The sequence below is a fragment of the Elephantulus edwardii genome, unplaced genomic scaffold, assembly GCF_000299155.1.
Source record: "Elephantulus edwardii isolate Elephantulus edwardi_28Jun2011 unplaced genomic scaffold, EleEdw1.0 scaffold00006, whole genome shotgun sequence".
Lineage (NCBI taxonomy): Eukaryota > Metazoa > Chordata > Mammalia > Macroscelidea > Macroscelididae > Elephantulus > Elephantulus edwardii.
In genome coordinates this window covers 6,708,475-6,732,210 of record NW_006399756.1, presented here as the reverse complement: position 1 = coordinate 6,732,210, position 23,736 = coordinate 6,708,475, and the positions used below count along the sequence as shown (strand labels likewise).

The 23,736-nt window shown below is 51.8% G+C and overlaps 2 protein-coding genes across 2 annotated transcripts in view; one reads left to right on the top strand and one right to left on the bottom strand.

The window, feature by feature from the left end:
- The window catches only part of LOC102847911, a 74,439-nt gene that overhangs the window by 10,572 nt on the left and 40,131 nt on the right, over positions 1 to 23,736 (top strand). The window contains exons 3-7 of the mRNA XM_006880135.1: positions 9,898 to 9,977; positions 10,226 to 10,344; positions 10,947 to 11,098; positions 11,201 to 11,423; positions 22,647 to 22,739. Of these exons, the coding sequence (XP_006880197.1) occupies positions 9,898 to 9,977; positions 10,226 to 10,344; positions 10,947 to 11,098; positions 11,201 to 11,423; positions 22,647 to 22,739 (667 nt within the window). The remainder of the gene's footprint in view (positions 1 to 9,897; positions 9,978 to 10,225; positions 10,345 to 10,946; positions 11,099 to 11,200; positions 11,424 to 22,646; positions 22,740 to 23,736) is intronic.
- Positions 1 to 23,736, bottom strand: part of CTBP2 (C-terminal binding protein 2) — a 107,783-nt gene that overhangs the window by 55,867 nt on the left and 28,180 nt on the right. The gene's annotated exons all lie outside the window — the stretch shown is intronic.

Below are 23,736 nucleotides of genomic sequence, written 5' to 3'. Positions count from 1 at the left end.
GGGGACCCCAGTGCCAAGCTTTGGGTTCTCAGCTGGGCACATCAGCCCCATGTCCTATCGGGGGGCTCTGCCCCTGCCACCAGGACTAACCTTACTGACAGACTGTGATGCCTTTTCTTTAGCTGGCATCTCTGGGAGCAACGGACCAAGGGGCTCTCTGTGACCAGGACTGTGTGGAGGTTCCAGGGAGCAGAACACCACCCTGAGCTATGCTGAGCCAGTGCAGCTGGACACAGGACCCTCGATCTGTACAGAGCCCACCACCCCGAGTTGTACTGACAGCCAATTTTGGCTTATCTGCAAGGAACAATGGACATATTGTCCCATGTCCCCTTTGTTGTGAAGCAATGGCTTCTTACTCTTCAATGCATCTTTATTTCTGACGTGGACGCAGTGTGGGTGGACTGTTCTGTGGGCAGAGACATCAGACTCAAATCTGGATCACTGACTTGTCTGTGCGCAGACGCATGCACCGTACACACACGTCACTGAGGCGGCCACTAAGCGGGAGAGTGGACACCGCGGTGGTGACACGGGGACTCGGAAACCAGTCACCCCACCAGCCTGTGTGGACCGTCTTCCTGCTGAGCCCACAGACACAGAAAGGGGCAGAATCTCCACCCGCTGGCTTCGCTCTAGTAGTAAAAATTAATTGCCACATAAAATTGCTGATTCTACCAAACGAGGCTGCACGATTTATCAACTTGCGAATGGTGCAAACCCAACAGTGGTTCAGCTGCATCACCTAAGTTATTACTGTCCTTTGTGTCCGGCACAGCTTTATGAGAATGGTGCGTTTTGTCAATTCAAGGAGTCAGGACAAACTTCTGCAGTCAGTACAGGTGTTAGCAGACAGAGTCCCTCCACATCTCCCATCACTCAGCTTCCCAGGGCAGAGGGCTCTGGACAAGGGTCCCAGTGCAGGAATGGGGCACAGCCCACCATCACTCATACAGGAGCCACACAATCACCCCTGGCTACAGCCCCACTGCCCACTGGTGCTGCCCTCAAGTGCCCGAAGCCTCAGAACCCCCAGTTGAAAGGATACTGTCGTTTCATCATTTCACAAAGCCTTTCTATAGAAACCAGTTACCTAACATGTAATTAGAATAAAAAACAACAACAAAGAGAAAGTCTCCTCTGATTGCTTTTTAGCCTGGCCCACGAGTGTGTAAACAGCTGCACAGTCCAGCAGACACTCAGGTGGAGGGTGAAAGGGCAGGGCACACCTCGCCACCGGCCACCTCTTTACACCTCTTCCTCAAGTCTCAGCCCAACACTGCGGCACTCCAACCGCACCCTCCCGGGAGCTATGCTGCCACCCTGAAGGCCGGGCCTCGGTGCCAGTGTGAATCCACCGGCAGCCCTGCAGGAGAAGGAGCAATCCTGAGATTTACAGCCCAGGAAGCCCACTGGAGGGTCAGCTCAGAGTCAGTACCAACTTGAAGGCAAAGCATCAGTTACACCAGGGTGGACAGAACACGCTGTTTAAAAGATACCAACGCTCCAAGAGCCTCGGACAAACCACCACAGGAGATCAGAAGGGCCGAGTCTGCCCAGGGAAAAAGGTCAAAGGCACAAAAAGGGATGGGAAAGTGGGACAAGTGAAAGTGGAAACTCGGGGTAAACAGGAAGAGTGATGATGTGAGGACTGCAATTGATGGAGGCAGTGGGTTGGACCCGTGGAGCGTGCCAGGGTATACTGCAGGGACAGCAATCGTCCCACAGGAGGAGCTGTGGGTAAAGTGCACAAAGGGAAACTAACTTGCAGAGTGAACTTTTACTTGAAAGCACAATACAATGTTACAAATAAGAGAGAAGAGCTCTAGCTTCAGTTACAACCCAAAATCCTATCAAAGAACCCGAGCCTGAACTTGCTGTTTATGGAGTAGACACACTTGCTGCTAAGATTTTGTTAGAAATGAGAGACAAAACTGGCAGACAGCTCAGGGTCCAGGCCCGCCCTGTCCCCGCAGGGAGGGTGTGGAGACACCCCAAAGTCTGTGGTCAGAGTCACAGGAAGATGGTCCAGAATGAAACCTTTCTGGTTTGGTGACTCGGCTCAAAGCCACCTTTGTTCTTTTCTTCCTTCTTGGCCAAGTTCTGCATGTTTTAAGATTTAATTTCACAAGTTTCTCCTACCTCACTGGTTTTACGACTTCATGGGCAGAGAATGTTCTCTGGTGATTATGCGAACCCACCCCTCCCCTGCCCCATAGGTAGCCACAACGATTCCCCCCTGAAGAATGTGAGCAGCCAGCAAAGCAAGGCTCAGGTGTGCTCTGGCCCCGCTGGGCGGGCTGGCTGACCCTGGGGGAGATTTAGAAAAGACCCAGAGACGTCATCGATTCACACAAGTTCAGAAGCCCAGCTGTCTAGGCTCTGGTTCGGCATGTGCTGCACACCAAGAATTTGTGCATCTTCTGTGTGCAATGCTCTTCCGGAAAAGTGAAAGCCAACGCAAGAGGGCTCACATTTAACGCTTCTCACCCACACCTCTCAGGCAACATCTGCTAAACATGAATGTGGGGAGGCTACTACCATCTTCCTAAGGCCCTGATCAAGGGGATATGAGATCTGGAAGCAGAAGGAAAAGGACTTGGATCAGTGAAACGCGACTCTCAATGCCCAGCACTCTCTGAGGTCCACGTGCTCCACAAACTCACAATATGACTGCTCTTCAAGCCAACCCTTCCCAACAAGGAGTCAGGGAATAAATCAAAGAACATGAACTAACTGACAAAGGTCAGTTCAACAGGCCCCAGACATTGACCCACCCCCCGAGGACTCTGGATGCTAGCAAGAAGCTGAGCTCTGCCTTGATTACCCCGCTGGCCTGTGGAGAACAGAGATTCAGGGGTGCACGGTGGGGTGGGGAAGGGACAAGAGCTGGGGTGACCCCGACACCAGGCCAGTCATTCAGGCCCTGCCCTCCTCCCCCATGAATAGCCAGAAGGTCTCTGCTGGCTACACCAGGCCTGTAAAGAGATTGCTCATTGTGCAAACTTAATTACCAAAACTCACATAATCAGGGTAAGAATAATCCACTAGCATTCACACCGATGCGTTAACACAGAGTAAATCTGTTGCAAGTTCCCTTTTAGCCAATTTTATTTCCAGATACTTCGTCTAAGCCAGAACCCAGGCACTTCTGTTTGTTTTGCTCTGGAATCAGGAAGGGACAGCAGCCTCTGCTGACTGCCCTGTTTTTCTTGAGCGGAAGTTCTCAAAGGAAGATTTTGTTCCTCTGCCTTCCTTTGCCAGGAGAAGCTGAATTCAAAACAAGGACTTTTCCTTTTCTTAAAACCTTAAGGAACCGAATAATAAAGTTGTCAAATAAATGGAGGACTTCCGTTAAGAACAACCTATTGTTTGTGAGTTAAATGGTAACAAATGTAAATCACACCAAATGTTATAATAGTGTAAGGCATTAACAATACACTCTATTACGGCAAGGAGGGGCCTTGGTGGTGCAGCGGGTTAAGCGTCAGACTTGTGATGGGTTTTCATTGGTTTGAATGTATCAGCTTCTCTGAGGGACTGAGAGGCCACCTCCCCGCTCATGCCTGTTCAAAGACCAAGGTGCATCTGACCTAAATAATGGTATTTTCGGGGGAGGTCTGGTAGCCTAGTGGCAGGAAGCTGCACTGCAACCCCAGAGGTTTGTGGTTCAAGTCCACCAGATGCTCAGCTGGAGAGGAAGGGAAAATCTCCACCTGTACCAACCAGTCAGATCCTATTTGATGGTACACACACACACACAAATAATTTTTTTTTTAATTTTAAAAAAAATGGTCTTTTCAGTTGCTTTGTATCCATGTGAAAGCTCAACCATGAGTAAGGAGGACTGAGAAACGGCTGCCTTTTAACTGTGGTGTTGGTGAGGACGACCGGACAGGCTGCCAAAAGCCAAGTCTGGCTTGGGAAGGTGCAGCCAGGTGTGCTTGAGAGGTAAGAATGGTGAAACGTTTTCTCTTGAATTTTGGTTTTGTGGTCAGAGGTGTTAGCCTTTGGGAAATGACATCCTGCTTGGAAAAACGCAGAGTCTGGGAAAGGTGAGACCCTTATAGAGATGCACTGTGACCACCTCAACGGGCATGACTGGTGGGGAGTGAGAGTGGTACCGGATGGGGCAAGGCTTGGATGCAAACAAGGTGTCTGGAGAACCCCCAGCAGGGAACTGGTCAGTTATGGGACCCTGCTGGGTTCAAAAAGGACATCTCAGAGGCACAAAGAGGGGAACCTCACAAGCATCCCTGAGAGTGGAGAACAGAGTACTTCTTGTGTGCCTAGAGCTTCTGTGCTGAGAATCCCTAGACAAGAGACAGCAGAGTTGTAAACACCAGCAACTATGTGAGGCAGGGCAGTGGAGGGGTGGCTGCAGAACCAGGAGACACGCCCTGTCCAGGAACCACAATGGTTACAGAGGACATCCACTGAGTGAGAGAGCTGTTGGGCAGCCCTTAGGTCCCGGCATCCTGGTGGAGTGGGGTGACTGTGGGCGCTAATCAGCAGAGCTAAAGACTTTTGCAACCTGTAACACTTGTCCATCCAAGCAGTGCAGACGCAGCGCTCAGGGACCAGCCACAGAGCCGTCCTGATCAAAGAACAGGATCCCAAGTTGTTCCTGATCCCCAACCGCAACCTGTTCCACTTCTCTCACCAGCTCCACAGTGGTGGGACACGTTGTGAGATCTGTGTGGTCACAGCAACGAATTACTGAGCCTGGCAGAGAAACAATCCATGGAAGGAATGACTGGTGTCAGGAATGGAGGAAAAGCTGGACAGGGGAAGGTAGTCTCCCCTCCAGCCCACAGCAATGAGCCAATGGGACTCTCCTCTCCATAAGGCCGGGGGAGGCCAGGCTCCCTATCCTCACAGGCCAGCAGGAGTCAGAGCCAAGACTCCAGCATTTTATCATGGAAAATGAACTCGCAGTACTATGTTTGCAAATCTAAAACCTAGGAACACAGTTTATTGTAAACCTAACAAAATTCTAGGCAACTGAGATGATACCAAGTCACCGCAACCCTAAAGGAGGGGGCGTGTCCCTCCAGAGTCCCTGATGCGGCAGTCTGTACAGGTGCACATGGCTGCCCCAGCGGGACCCCCAACGCTGAGCTCACTCTAGGCGCAGACACGCCCCATCATAACGCCCAAGACTGAGGTCGGTCTAGACGCAGATGGCCCCAGTCCTGTCTCCCTGACTTGCCACCAAGGGAGCTCTGGTGGTGAAGGCCGTAGGGACTGTGGGGCTAACCCGAAGGCTGAGCACCTCCAGCAGTTCAAACCCACGCGCAGCTCCACGGAGAAAGCTGGACAGACTCGTTCTGGGCGGCTGACAGGCTCTAACCCTCGGGGGTCAGCTGGGAGTCTGCTCCGTTCCAAGAACTACTTGCTATTGAGTCTACTGAGTCACGGTGTAGGAGTTTGATTCAGGTTGAGTTTTCAGAAAGATGTCACATCTCTAGGTGGACCCGCTTTCACCCTTTGAGTGTTAACTGATCAACCACCCGGGGACTCGGAGCCTTGCTGCACGGACAGTAACCGTGCCTCTGCTGGGAGTGACAGTGGCAGGGCAGTCACAGGATGGCAGAGGCCTCCTTGTCGGTGCAGGCAAGTGTGAAGCCTTGCTCAAGGCCAGCAGCACCCTATCCGCCTCCTCCAGGCTCTGGCACCGGACTAGGGGCCAATCAGGGATTCGGAGAGCTGAGTGGAAAGACCAGGAAATAGTAACAACACAAAGAGCGGTGCGGGCCAATCGCGGAGGAAGTGGCAGAGCCCACAGACAAATGGGTCATTTGTGCTGCTTGCCTGGGCCGAAGTGGAGCAGGAAATTAATCCAGCAGGCAAAGCTGTGCACTCCAATGCTTAGAGGCTCGGCAGGAACCTGCCCCCCTTGCCCTGCGGAGAACTGGGCCCAGAGACGGCAGTAAAACCATGCAGGATTCAAAAGAAAACAGCATCCACGGCCAAGATAGTCACAAAGGAGCCAGGAGCGGTCAGAGAGATCCAAGGAACATGCTGGAAACGCAATAAAGCGTGGATTCAAACCACCAGACTTTCCGCTAATAGTCGAGAGTTTAACCACCTGTACCATCTTGAGGGTGCCACTCTCGATACGAATTACGTCATGAGCTTAGCTCATGGCCTCAGGCGGTCCGTCAACACTTCAGCCAGTACCTGAAGGACAGAATGCAGTAAACAGCACTGGGACAGATCGGCCAATCACGGGCCTGGAAATATGGTGTCAGCAGGAGGGCATGTCATGGGTGAGGGGTGGAGCCACAAGGCTTCAGGTCTAAGTCTCTCCATGTCTCCTGCTCAGTCTGTAACAACTGGGGTTGGGGGTACCAGAAGTCCCCAAACAGCTTCCACTTGGTCTCAATGTTGGGGCTCCATACTGGGAGCACACCCCTTTCAAATCTGTGCTTCCCATGAAATGAACTTCATGAGCCTGGAAAACAACTTTAAGACATCAAGCCGCCATCCTCAACTCGAAACAGAGCTTCTAGCTTTGCACAAGAGGAAGACATAAGGAAGCTGCTTCTAGAATCTACGATCACTGGAATCTCATTTACAACAGTCAGGGTTTGGCTTGCTGGTGTCATGTACATGTGCATGGAGACATGGAGACACACACACACACACACACACACACACAGTCTCAGAGTCTATCTCTCTCTCACTCTCCCCCCAACATGGACACTGGCTGCACCCCGGCACTTGAACAGGGCTGGGCATGGTCAAATGATACATCTACAAAGTGAACTGTAACTCCAAAAAGATACTTGCTCTTTAGAACTGCTAGTCACCCAAGAGTCAAAGGACAGTATTTACCCACAGTTAAAGCTTAGCAGGCAAGAAGGGGCAGGAAAGTAGGAGCCATGGAAATGTTACACACGGGGATGGAAGGATACAGTGTTCCATTGGGGCAACCAAGGCAATAAACCAAATGCCTGTATAAACTGCTGAACAGAAAACCAATTTGCTCTGCAGCCTTTCACTCAAATCACACTAAAAAGTTCCTACAACAGCTATAACCAAGGTAGCTGATGGCACCATCACCCTGTTCACTGGAAAGCAGAGCTGCCTAACTTTTCATTCTGAACAAAGGCGTGGCAGAAGGAGGAACGGAACAGAACTAAGGGCCATGAGGGATTTGATCCAAGCAACCAGCCACATGGTGGGAGGTGCGGGGTCTCGCTAGCAATGACTGGCTCGCTGGACCGGAGTCTGGGCCAGCACTCCTTTTCCAGCCCCCTTGCCCTGTGGATGGTGAAGTAGGTGGCCACTAATGGGGCCCAGATGTCAGTTCTGAAATACACAGCAGCGTGTACGTTCTCATTTCCCAGTGACTTCCCCAGCCCTTAACATACTTGAGTGTATGCTTGCCACTGCCCTTCATAAACATTAACGAGCTCATGGCCCGCAGCGGCTCCTCCACCGGTTACAGGTTCACCTGGGCAGAAAGAGCCAAGGAGGGAAGATGCCAAAGGCACACCATGTGGCCCCAACCAGAAAGGTCACCTGGGGATGGCTTGTCCTCTAGAAACGCCTGGCTAGTCAGTCCCTGGCATGCCCCCTGCTCTGACCCGAGGCCGGCACCCTCAAGACAGTCCACAGAAGACTCAGCTGCCCGTTCCTGGACTCCGACCTTCTCAGAACCTTTCTAGTCATAGAGCTGTGAACTTTCTGCAACTCTGCCCGGCTAGAAACAAATGTGCTTTCTAGGGACTCACTTCTAGACACCATGCTCTCTATCAGTGAACACCGGCCTGCCTGTTTTCTGAGACCATTGGAAGGACGTGACAGCCACTGTCCCAGCCTTTCCAACTGGACTCCCAGGGAAGCATCTGACTGGTGCCACCTGCAGGCACCCTGTGCACATGCAGGGCGGCATGGGAGCACCAAGACCCTAACTCCTTCCTCAAAGACTCTACGTCCAGAGAGAAGTGGGAGGTGTTTAAACCCAAACATCCAAGCATCCAGCACAGGGCAAGTCATTCCTACAATAAGAACATGCCAGGCAAACCCATGTGAAAACCAGGCATAGGACTTGAGTGGGAGGTACTTCTCCACAGCATTCCACAGTAGCTGAGAGTCCCATAAACAGGTATGTGGAGTCTTGAAAACTTGCAAGTGAGCTTTCAAGGTACAAAACCTCACCTCCACTCACCCTGAACAACAGAGGAAAAGTGTCAGGATTAGGAGGAGGATATGGGATGCGTGGTTAACTACTTCCTCTGCCATAACGTCTGGCTATCATGTTAAGAGTAGTCAAGCTGGAAGGAACTCATAGTGGACCCTCCAGCAGGTTTTCAGAGACAGTATATTTGGAGGCAGGCGTGGCATCCACGTCCTAAACAACACGCCTATGGGAACTCTACGAACTTTGGTAAGTGACGATAGTTACAGAAAGACTTTAGGCCTTTTGTTCACAGGGTCTCTATGAGTCGTGCTTGACTCAATGGCCATCAACAACAGCAACAATACTGCACAGAAGGACCCTGCCTGTCTTTCTCCATGGAGCAGTTGGTGGATTCAAGTCATGTACCCTGAGGTTGGCAGCACAATTCTTAAACAAAGACAGGCCACCAGAACTCCCTACATTGACAATAACACCACCCCAAAACTGGACAGAAAATTTAAGGGACAAGGAGTTTATTCAGAAAAGCAAGGAGAGAACAAAAGCACAGCAACACTTCAGGGTTTGCTCTGCACAGTTCTCATCAACCAGAATAAAGTAAATGATAGTCCAAAAGAGAAAAGGTAACTAAATCATTAACAGGAAGATACAAATCAAACACCTTGAGATACAAAACACAAATCACCAGAGATGATGCTAAAGTAAAAGGGACAGAGAATGAGGAATGAGCACAGGGGCTTCTCACAGCTGAGAGAGGGAGAGGGGGGGGAAGGGGAGAGAGGGAGGGAGAAAAGAGGGGCGAGGGAGAAGGGGGGGGGAACAGAGATAGGTAGTGAGTTTCCACCAACGCTGAACCTCTTCACCCAGTGGCCCCGCCTCCCCTCCTGGGCACAAGCTCAACAGAGCACACCTTACAACATTTCCCAAACCCTAAAACTCCAAGTCCCCAGGTCTAGCAGGACAGAAGAATCCCTTGTACCGGCTCCATCAGTGAAACAGTACACAGCAGTGATCAATGAACTGCCGCTCGTACAGAAACAACGATGACTCTCGCACACGATAAAAAGACCCAGCGGCCAGAAACCGCGTGGTTCACATTAAAGAGGACACAAGCCAGTTTCAGGTAGCACAAGTCAGAAAAGTCCCTGAGGAGCGGACACAAGGTTCTCGAGGGTCTCTCCAGGGCTCTTCTAAAGGGCTGATGATGTGGTCACAAAGGATACAGGTGGGTGTGCTTTGTCAAGTCACTGAGCTGGACGTGACAATTTGTGCAGGCTTCTGTCTAAAGTATTTTATTAGATATCACAAGGATGCCTCACCCTACTTGCATCCTCCATCCCCAATCCCAAGGAGCACCTCCTGGGTCCCTCCCCCCGTGAAGAGCTCACCTATACCCTCATCATGTTCCAGAACTCCACCTGTTCAGACATCACTGCCACAGGCAGGACCTAGTCAGGCCACAGCCCACCTCCTAGGTCAATGACCTCGAGCAAGGTGTCTTGGGTCTGGAACCATCTCACATCTACCTGGATGGAGCCGGGGCTGCCTTGATCCTGGGAGGGTGGTAAAGGGAGGCTTCCATCTCATGCCCACCTGGGTGGAGCCAGGGGCTGCGTTGATCCTGGGAGGGTGGCGCAGGGAGGATTCTTGAGCTGTCAACCGCTTTCAGCCCAAGTCCCAGCTGGTGACTTGCCCTGCTGAGTCCTGGGGTACACTCACGCTACTTTCATCACTCTGCCCTTTCCCAGGAATCCCATCTTCCTTCATGCAAACCACCCTCCATGAGGCGGAAGGCACTCACTTCCTGAGGCCCACGCTGGTGGACCGGGTACTGAAGTTACATGTGACACCTAGGATCCCAGAACGCTGAAGGCCAGAACACCATCACTGCTCTGGAGGGCAGGGAGAAAATGAAGCCTTGGGCTGTGGTCGGGCGCAGGGGCCCTGCTCTCGTCCCTCGGGAACTGCCTGTGGGCCCCCGATTTCCTCCCTGGACAATGTGAACCTTCAGAAAGGGGCTTCCTTCCCAGAGCCACTTCTCCAGCCTCTCCTCTCTGAGCGGTCACCTCTGCCAAGAACAGCTGGGCCCCGACTTCCCGCGGCTCCATCAACGACAATGACAAGAAGCGAGCCTGCAGCGATGTCATCCAAACTTTCACTTCCGGCAGGAGAGGGCAAGGCAGCCCCCCTGGTGCGTGAGCCAGGGCTCGTCACGTCTCCATTTTGGGGGAAAACAAAATAACCAGGCTTATGGTTTGTGCCTGCCGTGAAAGCCTTTGTGTTTACAGAGCCACTCGCCCCAAAGATTTTATAAGTTCAATAAAAATGTGTGTCAGGCACGGCCTCCACCAAAATGCGGCTATTGTGAGGGACAGACAAGCGTGTGATTGTGGAAAGCTGTGAATGTGAGTTTACAGATGTGGAGAAAGGCTGCATTTTGAAGACCATGTGAGGAGAAGGCAGGCTCGGGACACGTGTGGCGTCTGCAGCATGTGTCAGCCTAGTGAGTGGGGAGGGCTGTAGCTTCTGGGACAGGCAGGGCCCCCAGGGCCCCGCGGGTGCAGCAGACAGGGCTGAGGAGTGTTCTCAGGGAGCAGGAGTGAGGTGGGGACGGGGGAGGAAAAGCCGTGTCGTGGCCGTATCCCCGACACATTCCTTGTCTGCAGCAGGGATCCCGGGGCCTCCGTGGGTGTTGCAGACACTGCTGAGGAGTGTCTTCTGGGAGCAGGAGAGATGGGGACAGGGGACATGGGGGAGGAACAGCCCTGCCGTGGGCACTCTGTACCCGTGCCTGCAGTCCGGGATCCCACGGCCACTACGTGCAGCCAGGGCCACAGGAGCTCTCCATGTTCCTGAGACCAAATGATAAAGCTGTGTCCAAGGGCACATTCTGGAAAGTTCTATGCTGGCATTACCAGCAAAAAGAACACACAAGCACCCAGTTCCAAGGTAGGAGTCACCCACCCAACAGCCATGCAGCAGTGGGGATGTGGTCCAAACTCATCAACCCTTTATGGCATCTCCGTCCCTCTGTACCCCACCCAACCTCAGGCCACCCCGACCGCACTGGGACCATCCGGGGGAATGTGTTTGAGATATCAGGTACCAGGCTACTTCAGGTGACAGCCCAGGCCCAGGTGACAGTCCCAGATGGTGCTTACGTCTGCGTGTCCAACTCAGAGAACGCCTATCTTGGCCTTGTTGACTCAGGCCCCGCCACCGCCACCACACAGCCGTCCCGGGAGGCCACAGCTCAGACCAGGATGAAGGGCGGGTGCAGACCTTGCTTCCTGGGCAAGGACAGGCCCTACAGCTGCTCAGGGAGGCTGTCTTCTGGTCTCTGCTACCCAGAGTTAAAGCCTTGGCATCAATGAGCATAGAAGCATTTGTTGAAGAACTCAGCCCCCTTTCTCCAGAGGGGACACTCCATGGTCTGGGTGTTCTGCTGTGAACCCCAAGGTTCTACTTCTGCTGCTCTGTGACCCCACACACTTGGATATGGTGCAGACATGTGTTCCCGGGAACAGCTCCTAAAGGCAGCTGAGGAGACAGGTCAGATGGATACACAGACTGGACTGTAAGGCTGTTCTTAGGCTGGGGGTACAGCACATGTTTGTGGGGGCATCCCTGGAGCCAGTGTCGCTGGAGCCAGGGCCCCAATGTTACCTTCATATCCACCAGGGATTCAGGGCCTCTCCTCATCTCAATCAGCCCCACCCATGTGGGTGTGCGCGTCCTGGTCTCTTTTTCCTGTCCTGGATTGTGGCCAGAATGTACTTTCATCTGGATCCAAAAACCAGAGGCAAGGGTCGTGCCCAAAGCTCCACCCTTGGGGGTTTGAGACAGCTCCACCCTCCACCAGGAGTGTGCGACCTAGGGGCCCCGAGTATCATGACGGGTCTGAAGGCAGAGGAGGGTCTGATCCTCAGTAATTGTTCTGCCTGCCCAGGAGGAAGTGGGGTGCCCCGCACAGCAGGCAACAACTCGGCTATCTGTCCTCTTTAACCCAGGCCCTGGGTAGTGCAAGCTTCCCAAACACAAAGGTACCTGAAAAGCTAGGGGTTCTTGTCCACCCAGGAGAGCCTTGGAAGAAAGGCCTGGCAAAAACTCAGTCACTGTAGACCTTATAGAGGACAGCTGGCACCTGGGCGGAGGGGCGGGGGTGCAGGGGAAGGGGGGCAGGATAGACACATTGACAACTGGTCACCGTCCTCCTTCCTGTGCCGCTGCTGCCAGGCAAGTCAGGAGAATTCTACAGTGCTCTGAACTGACTGCTCCTTCCATCTGCAGCCACCATGCCCTCAGAGTCTTAGCATACAGTCCAAGTTAAGCTAATTGTAAAAACCCCATGCTACACAGAAATTCAGTCAAGCCCAGCTCTCAGCTGAGGCGTGGACCACACCTCACGTCTCTACAGGAGCCGAAGGGGCCAATCCCAGAGGAAACCTCAGAACCTCTGTCAAAGGAGGACCAGAAGACGCAGAGTGGCTGGTGACTGCAAAGAGCTCATTCTAAAATGAAGACAGGCGGCTATGTCAACACGTGTCAGGATAGCCTCGAGCCACTTTCTCCAGTAAAACAAGGGAGATGGATGCAGAAACCACTTCTTTTCCTTTCAAGTCCTTTGCCCAGCCCTCTCTTGTGGGGTGTGAATGTTTCATGCAGAATTTAGAACCGCACGGGCACAGCTTCCACTCCTGGAGCCATGCCAAGTGGTCCTGATGCTGTACCCAGGTATCTGTGGGGCTCCTGTTGAACAGGACCTTTCTCCAAGTTCACTCTAGATTATGCATTTCAGAACAGTTTACTGTCAAGTCCTCAAAGGCTCTATGTGTACCGTTAAGTTTAACCACCATGAAGGTACTTGATACTCTGCTTAACTTGTCCAAGGGACTTGGATTTGGGGAAGCAGATAAGTCATGTCTTCTGATCACACGACTTAAGGGACCAGCAGTCTAAACTCCTGGAGAGACACATCCGTTCTCCCTGGCCCAGAATGCGAACAAACACGCCTAGCAGAAATCTACCCCAGTTCACCTGTCTCCTGTGCGCCCTCAGTGAGGGGCCAGAAGCACACCTGGCCAGTGCAGGAAGGGGGCTTGATTCTCCTTCAAGCCAATGCCCTCAGCATGTGAAAAGGGTCGGGAAGGGCTTGACCTCTCTTGACCCGAGCCTATCCCTAACATCTTGGGGTATGACATCTGTGCCTTCTTGACTGTCATCATAAGAAACACGATCCACTCCAGTTTCCAACCAAAATGAACTCGCCGCCCCGATGCCCTAAAAGATCTCCAGACGCCCACATGCCTGCCACAGCTGACCTCATCAATTATTTACCAAGCGAGCGAACCCTAGCCATGGCCCATCTGCACAGGCCACACTTGGGCCTCAAGTTTTGTCCCCAGAGGTAGACACAGGGGTGCTCGGGTGGCCAGAGAGAAGCCCCTGGCAGTAAGTTCTGAACTCACAGGCAGGCCTCCATGTCTGTTCAGACTCCCAGTAACACAGCAACAAAATACCGAACCTACCTACCCACCGTTGCATACATACCCAGACAAGCTATGAAGACCCACTGTATATACTGCATCTGGACTTGGGGAGGAAACACAAGGGCCCTGGACCAGTCGGTGCTTTTAAAGAAGGATGAAAGAGGAGAAAGAAAAAAAGAACAAAACATCAGCAAACCAGCCAACCAGATCATTGCTTCAAATCACAACAGACTCAGGGGGCCCTCCAGCAGGTTTTCAGAGGAAATAAACCACAGTGGAGGGTTTACAAGCGAGGAAGACTGGCCCTCTTCCTCCTGCAGAGCAGCTGGTGGATTCAAACCACCTGCCTCTGGCTTGGCAGAACAGCTGCTTACCCACAAGGCCAGATCCGGACCATGCTGACCATTAAACAAACCATGGAAAGAGAAGAGAGTCCATGGAGGGGAAAAGAACACGCTGAGTCCTAACCAGTCAGATAGGTGAATGCAGACAGAAAACATCTGAATAAGGGAGATAGGGAATGTCTCTGCCCCACAAAGCTATCGACACAGGGAGAAGTGGCGTCGCACACAACGTCACCCGCATAACTGACTCAGAGCAGAATCACTGACGAGGGAAGTCTGCAGGTCAACAAGACATACAGCACCACATCCAAGAGATCAGAGCTGACAACATCACTCACAAGATAAAGGAAATACCAGCCACCTCCTGACAGGAACAAGTTGGAACATGTAGCTTGGGGGACCCTTGCACTTGACCATGCACAAGTCCAGCGGTGGGATCTACTATAATTGACTGGTCTGGGGACTCCTCAATGCCACAGGGTGGTGAAGTGCAGGAAGAGGAGAATGTTCTAGAATGCAGACAAACAAGGATGACCAAGTGATGTGCTCGATGTGCTCACACACGTCTAGCGTGGAAGGCCAGGCACAGCTGGGCTCTGGACTGGCAAATCTTCCACCATTTGTTTGTGCAGGGTCACTGGGAGTCACAGAGGACAGTAACTAACAATTCTATGTGTCATTTCCACAATGACCCGACACGCAGGAACCCTGTGGCCTGGTAGGTGGTGTGTCCTGCAGGTCCCAACACATCACCTGCCTTGCTGTTGAACACTGAATGCTTCAAAACGTCTTTAACCTTCTGAGATCACATCTAGGCTGTGTTCTTTAAGAGCTCCCGTACAAACATTCACATTTCTTTTTTTTTTTTTACATTCACATTTCTTATTACAACAAACGCACAGATGCAGCAAGCCTTATTTTCAAGAAGTACACAGAAGGGTACAGTAGTCAGCTGGTACGTGAAACAAGGTGAACAGAAGGAGGCTGGTGAGACATAATCCACTGTTGTGGTTATGAAGACAAAGAGGATGAACAGAGAAAGCTCGAGGCAGGAAAGGGGTAGAAAGATTGATGGAAATGAGAATCACAGGGCAGAAGTGGGAAGAGTGAGCAGTTCACTGCATGGATCGTAATTAACGGCATAAAACAATGTTTATGAACAGCTGAATGGAAAAACAACAACAAAAGAATGAGTAGGGATGGGGAGAAGACAGTAAATAGAGGTACAGAGTGGCCGTTGGTAAGCCATGCAGCCTTCTGACACACTGTCCCAATGACTACCTTGTCAATGCCAATCCTGAAGCTGTCTGTGCAAATTGCTGTACTGCAGACACTGTCCCAGCGCCCCACTCCCTAATAGCTAATCAATGAGTGCTGCATCAACACAGAACCCTGATGCACTCCACAGCCTCAGGACTTAGCCCGTGACCCCATTACCTACTGAACTAATGGAACTGGCAAATCCTCTGAAAATGCCTTTCTCCTGAAAATGAATGCTTCCAAGTCCCAGGAAATCAACAGCTCTGCTCCCAAGGCCCAACGCTGTTGAATTTTCTCCCCACACACTTCATATACAGAGAGGGAGAGATCGATTCCCACTCACAGTAGCTCACTGGAAGTGGAACTCCCAGTCCAGGTCCAGTCAGCTCCCTTCGGTCACAGCAAGATGACCACCTGTCCTCTATGGGGCTCCCTTGTTGCTGTTGTGCCACTGAGTCAGAATCGACCACCAGCTGACCCCCAGCAGGTTTTCAGAGGCAGTCAATCATATGGGAGGAGACTTCCCATCCTTCAAGGAACAGCGAGTGGATTTAAACTGTGAACCCTTGGGACTGCAGCACAGATTCTTACTACGGGGCCACCAGAGCTCCCTTGTTCATATCTAACAAAACGCCAAATCAAAGTTCCTGTTGTGGAATCAGTTCTAATTCATGGACAGAGCAGAACCTCCCCGTGGGTTAAGAAGAAATAAAAGTAGCCTCAGGGCCTGAAGGTCTCATTCTAACTTGCTCCTCCCAAAATCCACCGGTGAAGATGAGCCGCCTTGACCAAAAGCACCATCACGTACTGAACGAAGCAGGGTGCTACAGAGCACATTTTTCAGTGCTTGATGATAAAAACCTTGCAAACCTTTTACTTCAGGTATTTTCTCAAAACAAATAAAAATGATTTGTTCATAAAGTGTATGGAACAGGAAAATGAGCAGGAAGAATTTTGTTTTTAAGCGACTGAAAGTTCCCAAGTATCAGAGGGTGACAGATTTCAAACAAAGCTAACAGAAAAGGTCCAACAGACTAGCAGGAAAGGCCTGCTTATCAACACTACAAATATCTAGTGGCCTAGTTATAAGGTGCTGCTGCACTAGCTCCCCAAAGGCATGTAGTTCAAATCCACTGGCTGCTCTGTTGGAAAAAGATGAGCATCTATCTCCTCCCGCGTGATTTGCTGCCTCTGAAAACCTGCTGGAGCCTCACCTCTGGGTCGACTCAACAGTGCTCCACAACACGACGGGGTCGAGTTACGCTGCCAACGCCAAGGCAGTGGTTCAAATCCACCAGCTGCTACACAGGAGCAAGCTTGGCGATCTCCTCCTGTGTGGTATGGCCTTTGAGAACCCTTGGCAGAAGCAGCTGAGTGGATTCCAAATCAACAGCAATGAGTCGAGTTGTTACTGAGTTGAAACCCCTACAGAACAAAGTGCCATTCTGAAACCTGAGGTCACCATGAGCGGGCTGACCGCTGACAAGAGTTTTCTGGTCACCAATAGGGGAAGGGCCAGGAGGCTGCCTCATCTTTTTTTTTTTTTACAATTGGGATATGGTGCTGAATCTGGAATCACTCACAATATTGAAATAAAAATTATTAATGACACTAATTAATAAAAATAACAAATACAGAGTATCTGTGACTTTGTAAAAGGTGAGCAAGTCTGAGGACCAGAAGACTTCAGAGCGACCAGAACCCCACAGCCAGGTGTGCATGAGAAGAGGGGAGCACCTGACTCAGAAGGTGCTGACCCCCAAAGGCTACTGAATTCTCCACCCGGGTCTCCATCACCCACCAAGCAGCCCTCCTGGTGACTGCCCTCCGGCCTCGGATTCGGCTCTCTCCTTTTTCTCAATCCACTTGATATGCACAGAATGGGTAGGGTTAAAGTGGACCCGCCACACCCACAGGGACCAGATGGAAGACACAGGGAAGGGGACCAGGAGCCAAAGGGCTCAGCGGAGCTGTCCTTCCTGCTAGAGTCCTAGGTCAGCCCTGACACCTGATGAATGCGTCCCAGGGAGCTGGAGACAACGGGCTCACGTCTGAGGCAGAAGCGCCAACCTTGGCTTCGTGATGGCCCACGGTCACAGGCCGCACCCACAGGTCAGCACCAGTGGGTCCTCTGTCGGGAAACGGTTTCAGCCAGGCTCCTCCTGTGTGCCTCTCAGTGGGATGCCTGGTCCCCAGGATGGCAACACGCAATGGTGCTTAAAGGTGATCCCAGAGAACACACACCTGTGAAGGAGCAGGGCACATGACCAAAAGAAGACAAAGCACCACGGTCAAGAAACACCCCACAACCACCCAGAATTCCACAAGGGCCTCGACGGAGACAGAGCTCAGGTGGCGGGCAGGGCGCGGCAGGCGGCACCCTGTTCTGTGAGCTGCACCCCACACGCTCAGAGGTAGTTACAAGGATGGACGTTCATCCAGAGGGAATGAGCAAGTGGGGAGAACCACCATCTCCAGTCGCCTCTCTCGATCTCCAGACTCTGGCCCATGTCACTTAAAAGCACTCTGCAAGTCCATGGGGCACGCATTTTTACCAACCATACTTTTTTTAAAAAAAATATTTTAATTTATTTATTTTTCATTTCAATGAACATCTACAGAGATTTTGGAATTCCATTCATTCATTGCTGCATCCTTCTCCCCGCCCCTCCCTTTTGCTCCTCTCCTTGAAAAGCAAAAGAAAAACTCCCTCATTGGTACACAATCCCCCAACCCCGCACCTCCCCCCAATCCCACCCCCAACCCCAACCCTACTTTTAAGGAGGACAATGGAGGCACGGAGAGCCTCAGGCATCAGCCCCAAGGCACACAGCACCAAACGACAGCAATGCCAAGGAGTCGGGGGGCTAAGCTGGATGCATCCTCTCACAACAGCCGGCTGGAGAACCCACAAACTAGAAACAGAGCAGGCATCCAGACTCCATAACATTCCAGCCCAAAGACTAAGGGGGAAACAGCAGATCTTTGCAGAGACGAATCTGTGTGCACAATGTACCGGATCAAGTGGGGTACAGACAGCAAGGCTCTCCTCTGAAAACCAACATGACTACCATCACACCCCCACCTTGAGGACCAACACCCCCACTTCTGTGGCGTCGATTTCAGCCAAGTGGTGCTGCGGGACAAGGCAGAACTGCCCATGGGTTTGCCAAGGTTGTCCATCTCTACAGAAGCACACGGCTCGCCCAGCTCCAGCACCGCAGCTCGTGGATTCGAACAGCCTCTCAGAGCCGCCCATTCAGCTGACAGCCTCTCAGAGCTGCCCATTCAGCTGACACCCTGAGTCACCAGGCTCCCGCTCCAGGGGGCCAGTCAGCTCTGCAGTGCCTGCCTCACCTTCTCAACCAACATGAGGTCAGGATGGCCAGCAAATGTCCTTCTCATTATGAAAAGAACATCATTCATACAGAACATTCTATGGGAATAATCACCCCAAATTCCACAAATGGAAGACCACCGCTAAGAAACAACCATCTCTCCATCTCCCCGTACTCTGTAATGGCTGGACTCCCAAAACTGCGGAAGCGAAACTTCGGAAGACTAGTATCTACACTTTGAGAAATCAATTTTAAATCCCTATGCTTTCAAACACAAATATTACTTCAAATTTTGAAAGTATCATTTTAAGAAGAATTCCCAACGTCCCCACCAATAGATGCTTAACCCATCACTGCATCTATTCCAACCCAGGGCAACCTTCAAAACGCCTGCGAATCACAGGAAGAGACTGCCCAATGCTCACAGAAGGCGGAAGGTGGACTCAAACCATCAACCTTTTTGGTTTGTAGTCTGATACATTAAGCACTACATCACCAGGACTCTTTGCACCAGGACTCTTGGGAGGCTTTTTACCATTAAATGACACCATGGTGAAAAACCTGGGGTAAAGCTTTGTTTATCAAAAAATGGATAAATGGGGCTGTGTGGACAGCAAACTCGGTCATACATGGTCTCAGGCTGGCTTCACTATTTCCATGTCTGTCTGTTGAAGATCTGAGCTGATTTCTGCCACCAAGATTGTTACTGTTGGTTGGTGCCATCAAGTCAAGCACAATTCATTGTGACTATAAACCTGTGCTATCTTGTGCCATCCTCGCCAGCTGACACACTGGGTTAGGATTGTTTTTACCCACCTTTCTCTTGCTCCCACGTCAAGACTGGGATAGATAAAAGGATAGGGTGACACATGGGGGTAAGATGGGTGGACAAGAGAGTGTGCGTGCCCGTGTAAACACATCTGTGCATGCGTAAGGCGGGGCAGAAGTCCACTTACTAGGTTTAGGTCTGAAGGAGCAAGTCAGGCAAACTTGGGAAGCCTGGGGGTGCAGATAGAGGCAGCACCCCCACTGCCCACACTAGGAGAGGCAGCCATTTTCTCCATGAAGGGACAGCTGCAGGGCCTGGCTGGTGGTCAGGAGTGAGGATGGTTGGAAAGATTCACCTTCACACGGCGAGACGCTCACATAGTGTGACAGGTAGCAGCTCCCCTGGGACCCACCATGCCTGGGTCATGCTGCAGCACTGCACACACGTCCCCATGCACTGACCCCTGGACCCCAAGCTCTGGGCTATCTGCACCTCTGCTTTTCTTTTTTTGCATCCCTCACCTTCAAGTGTCCAGAGACTCATGTCTCCACAAAACTCTGTTCCCAGGTCAGATCCTTACCCTTGAGGAACCGTGAACACCCTGGTAAAGGGCACCCCGATGTTTCAGAAAACCAAGTCCTGCTGTCTGAGGGTGGGGCCTCCCACAGAAATGCTGCCCCCCTCACGGGAACGCTGGGTTCCAGTGACAGCCAGAAGGCAAGCTTAACAACAGAATTTTCGCCAGGAGTGTCCTCCTCAGTCCTTCCACTACTTGGGCGAAGCCTCTCAACACCCGCAATCCTGTCTACACACACAGGACTGTCAGGCTCCTATTTTAGGTAGATTTTCCACATTAGAGAACAAATTGGCTGAAATAACCATACTCTACGCCTCCTACTCACGTTGCTTTGTTTAATTCAAAGTCAAACACCAAAGCAGGAACAGAGACTGTTTACCACATTTACAGATTTAGAAACTGCCTTTCCCGCCGCCCCCCCACTTGCACTGCCCGCCCCTCCCCCTCCTTCCAGGCCCAGCCGGGCAGGAATCCGCTGACCTAATATTACTGGACAGATAATTCCTTGCCCTGGGGAAAGGATGGCGAAGCCCTCGGCATGTGCCATTTCCAATCTATGTTTGTGGGGGCTGGCGCCATGAAGCTGGGGGGTTGTGGAGACAGTCCAGACATGGACCCCAAGTGAAACTGGGAAAAAACCCCACCTATACAACCTCCTTGGGGGTCCCTGCCTGACAGTGAAAACACTCAGACGCCCGATCTCACTCAATCATCTCAAAGTCTGCATTTGAGTAAATAATTGAATTAAAGAGTTGTCATAACTCATTCAAGTGATACCCACCACAAGACAATGAGGCAGAGATGAGACTTAAAATTCTTCATCTTCTCAAGATAGCAGGGGGAGGGGAGGAGCAATATACTGTGGTTCAAAGGACAGATGGGGCTTTCCTAATTGTCCCCAGACTCCTAGCAGCAGGGGTGGTAACTAAATGGTTTCAATTAAAAGTTAAAGGAACAGGGAAGCAGGCAGTAAGTTATGCCTTGTGCTGATAAGACACATTCCAGCTCCTTCGAAGGGTGCTTTGTCCCCATCTCAGACAGTCAAGTGTCAATGGCACATGAGCAGTGAAGCAATCTCAACATGTCACTGTGACAAGGTGACAAATAAATCTGTCTGTCAAATGCACTGTCATGAACAGCTCTGTGAGCGGGATACAGCCAATAGCAGGCTCCCCTCAAAGTCTCAGCTCCCGAAGCTGCCTCGCTCGCTTACAAGATGGTCCAAAAGGCAGCCCAGCAGGTACGGACCTGTGACTGGAGGCCCTGTGGGCTGCTCTACACAGGACTGGCCCCTGGGTGGGGCCCTAGATGGCCTCCTAGTCATATAGTGCAAGCACGACGGGTTCAGATGGGGAGTAAACATCCACCCTTCACCTGCTGGTTCTCAAGCAGGGCCCTCTGGTTCCCAGAGGACATGGGACCATGTCTGGATGTTGTCACAGACGGGGTGGCAGGGGATTCGGGGGTGGGGAGGCAGTGCGTTTTTTGGCTGTTAGGTGTGGGCATCCAACTGGGCGAGGCCAGGGATGCTGCTAGAGGTCTGATAGCACCCCAGACCCTGGTGACCCCATGACAAGGTGGTGAAGCCCTGTTCAGCCCTGTGCTTTCCCCTTGCACCACTTACCTGCAAGGTTGACCGGGGCAGAGTTCAGGGTAGACGACCAGGCCTTTCCCCAGCATGAAGGTGAGAAGTCTACCACCGACCCACCAATCTAATTAAAAAACTCAGGCTCATCCCAACAATCTGAATGCTCTCAGCTGGCCTCCCACTGGTTTTCAAGGCTGTAAATCACATGGGAGGAGACTGCTGGTAGATAACCACCTGACCTTTGAGTTGGACTCTGAACTCCTTACAGATTCCACCCTCAAGAGGTCAACAGCGCTGGGGGGAGGCCCCACCTTTTGGAGACAAAGCCTGTGAAGTTCCAAAGGATGAGATACGCGAAGAGCTGGGCTGACTTCACTTCTTTTTCTCCAATATTGTGGGGTGCTGTTGCGTTGACCCATGGCCAACTCTTAACAGAAGGGCCCTGGGTCTGGCACCATCTTCCAGACCCTGACCAATGTCCACTGCAGTGGCCATTATGTCATTCTATCATGTTAAGAGTTTCTGTCATTTAAAAGGGTCACTAATAGCAAAGGCAAAGGGTGTGAGCTCGGGTCCTAGACAGTCAAATGCAAAGGCCAAGGCCCTACACACCAATCCATCCAGAGCAGGCCCAGGGCTGGAGCCAGGTGGTCAACGTGGTCTTCCTGTGACCCAGGAGAAACAAGGGGAACAGGTTGGGTCAGGCGCTCTCCTTCCAGAGATGGACAGCATCTTTGGGACGTGTCTTCACATCCTCGCCTCACCATGGGTCACAGGAGGCCGCCATCGAATACAACAACCCAACGGGTGTCACATGCTTGAAGCAGGAGACTCCCAAGACCCTGGACCTCCAGGAAGCAAATTCAAAAGAAACCCTTTCCCATCAGCCCTCCATTCACATTTGGACGGTCCTGCTGAGCTGTCTGCTTACACAGGTGAGCTGTGCTCATGGCCAGTGTGACCAGGAAGGGCTGGCCAAGGTGGTGGACAGTTTCTGTTGCACAGACGCCTCCTCCCAACTCTTCACGAGCCTGCTCTGGAGCCTGGGCCAAACGGTCAGTACCTGGGGTTCTGCGGCCCCAGAGCCCAGAGCCAGAGTTTCCCAATCTTCGCCACTCCTCCCTCCTAACAGGTTTCTAGGAAGCCCTTTGAACACCTCATCCAAAAGCAAGGCGGCAGAACCAGGGCAGGAGTTGGAGTTTGCCACCTCCAGTGACGCTTCCAGGTTTGTGTACTAAACCCCGGGGATTCCAGATTATCGGGCCTCCCCAAAATAAAATTAAGATAGCAAAACCATCATAATCACCAAAAGTCTGGGAATAAATAAGAAATTCCCCAAGCCTAATCCAAGCCACCCCACTGCCATGGCGTCAATTCTGAGATCCACAGGGCAGAGCGGACCGGCCTGGGATCCTTGCAGAAGCAGACTTCCTGCTAGGCAGTCTCTTGGAATGGTCAGTGGGCTCGAACCACTGACCTTGGGCAGATGGATTCTGTAACCACCACACGCACTGCCACTGCTTCTGATTCCCAGCGCCTTCTCCCCATCTTAGGCTGTAACTCTTGAGGGGACCATTAAGCCTCACTGTCCCCTGGCAGCTGGGGGGTCAGCAGCCCCACCCCCACTTCATCCCGTTCCCCGATTCTGTAACACTTCTATTAGTTAACGTTTTGGTCTTACTCCTTTCTAATCTTTTTCCTCGAATTAAGTTAATGAGAAAGGGAAGACATGGCACTCAACTGAACCTGTCCTATGAAGGTGTCTGATACGGGCAGACAAAAAGGACAAAAAAGGCATAACGGCGCTCTGGTGGCCTAGTGGCAAGAAGCTGCGCTGCAATTCCAAAGGCACTAAGTTCAAATCCACCAGCTGCTCCACAGGAGAAGGCGGGCACTCTCTGAACATCCTCCGCCGGAGGGTCAGCCATGGGTTAGTTTCGACTCTATGGCTCATGATAACAATGGTGACACTTCAATTCTTGTCCTGTGTAAGGTCAAAGTCTCAGAAATAGAATGCTAACGGAATGATCCTTCTAATTCCTCAGCTGGAAAACCTAGAGATCAGCTCGGCCAGGAAAGAGGCTGAACTAGCCAGATACAAACAAAATCAACCACATGGTCATCAGCCAGAACAGGTTCCGGCTGTGGATAAAGCTGTCAGGAAATTCTCTACTGAACCATGTTGTCCGACGACAGTAAATTCTCCCTGGCAGTCTCCCATC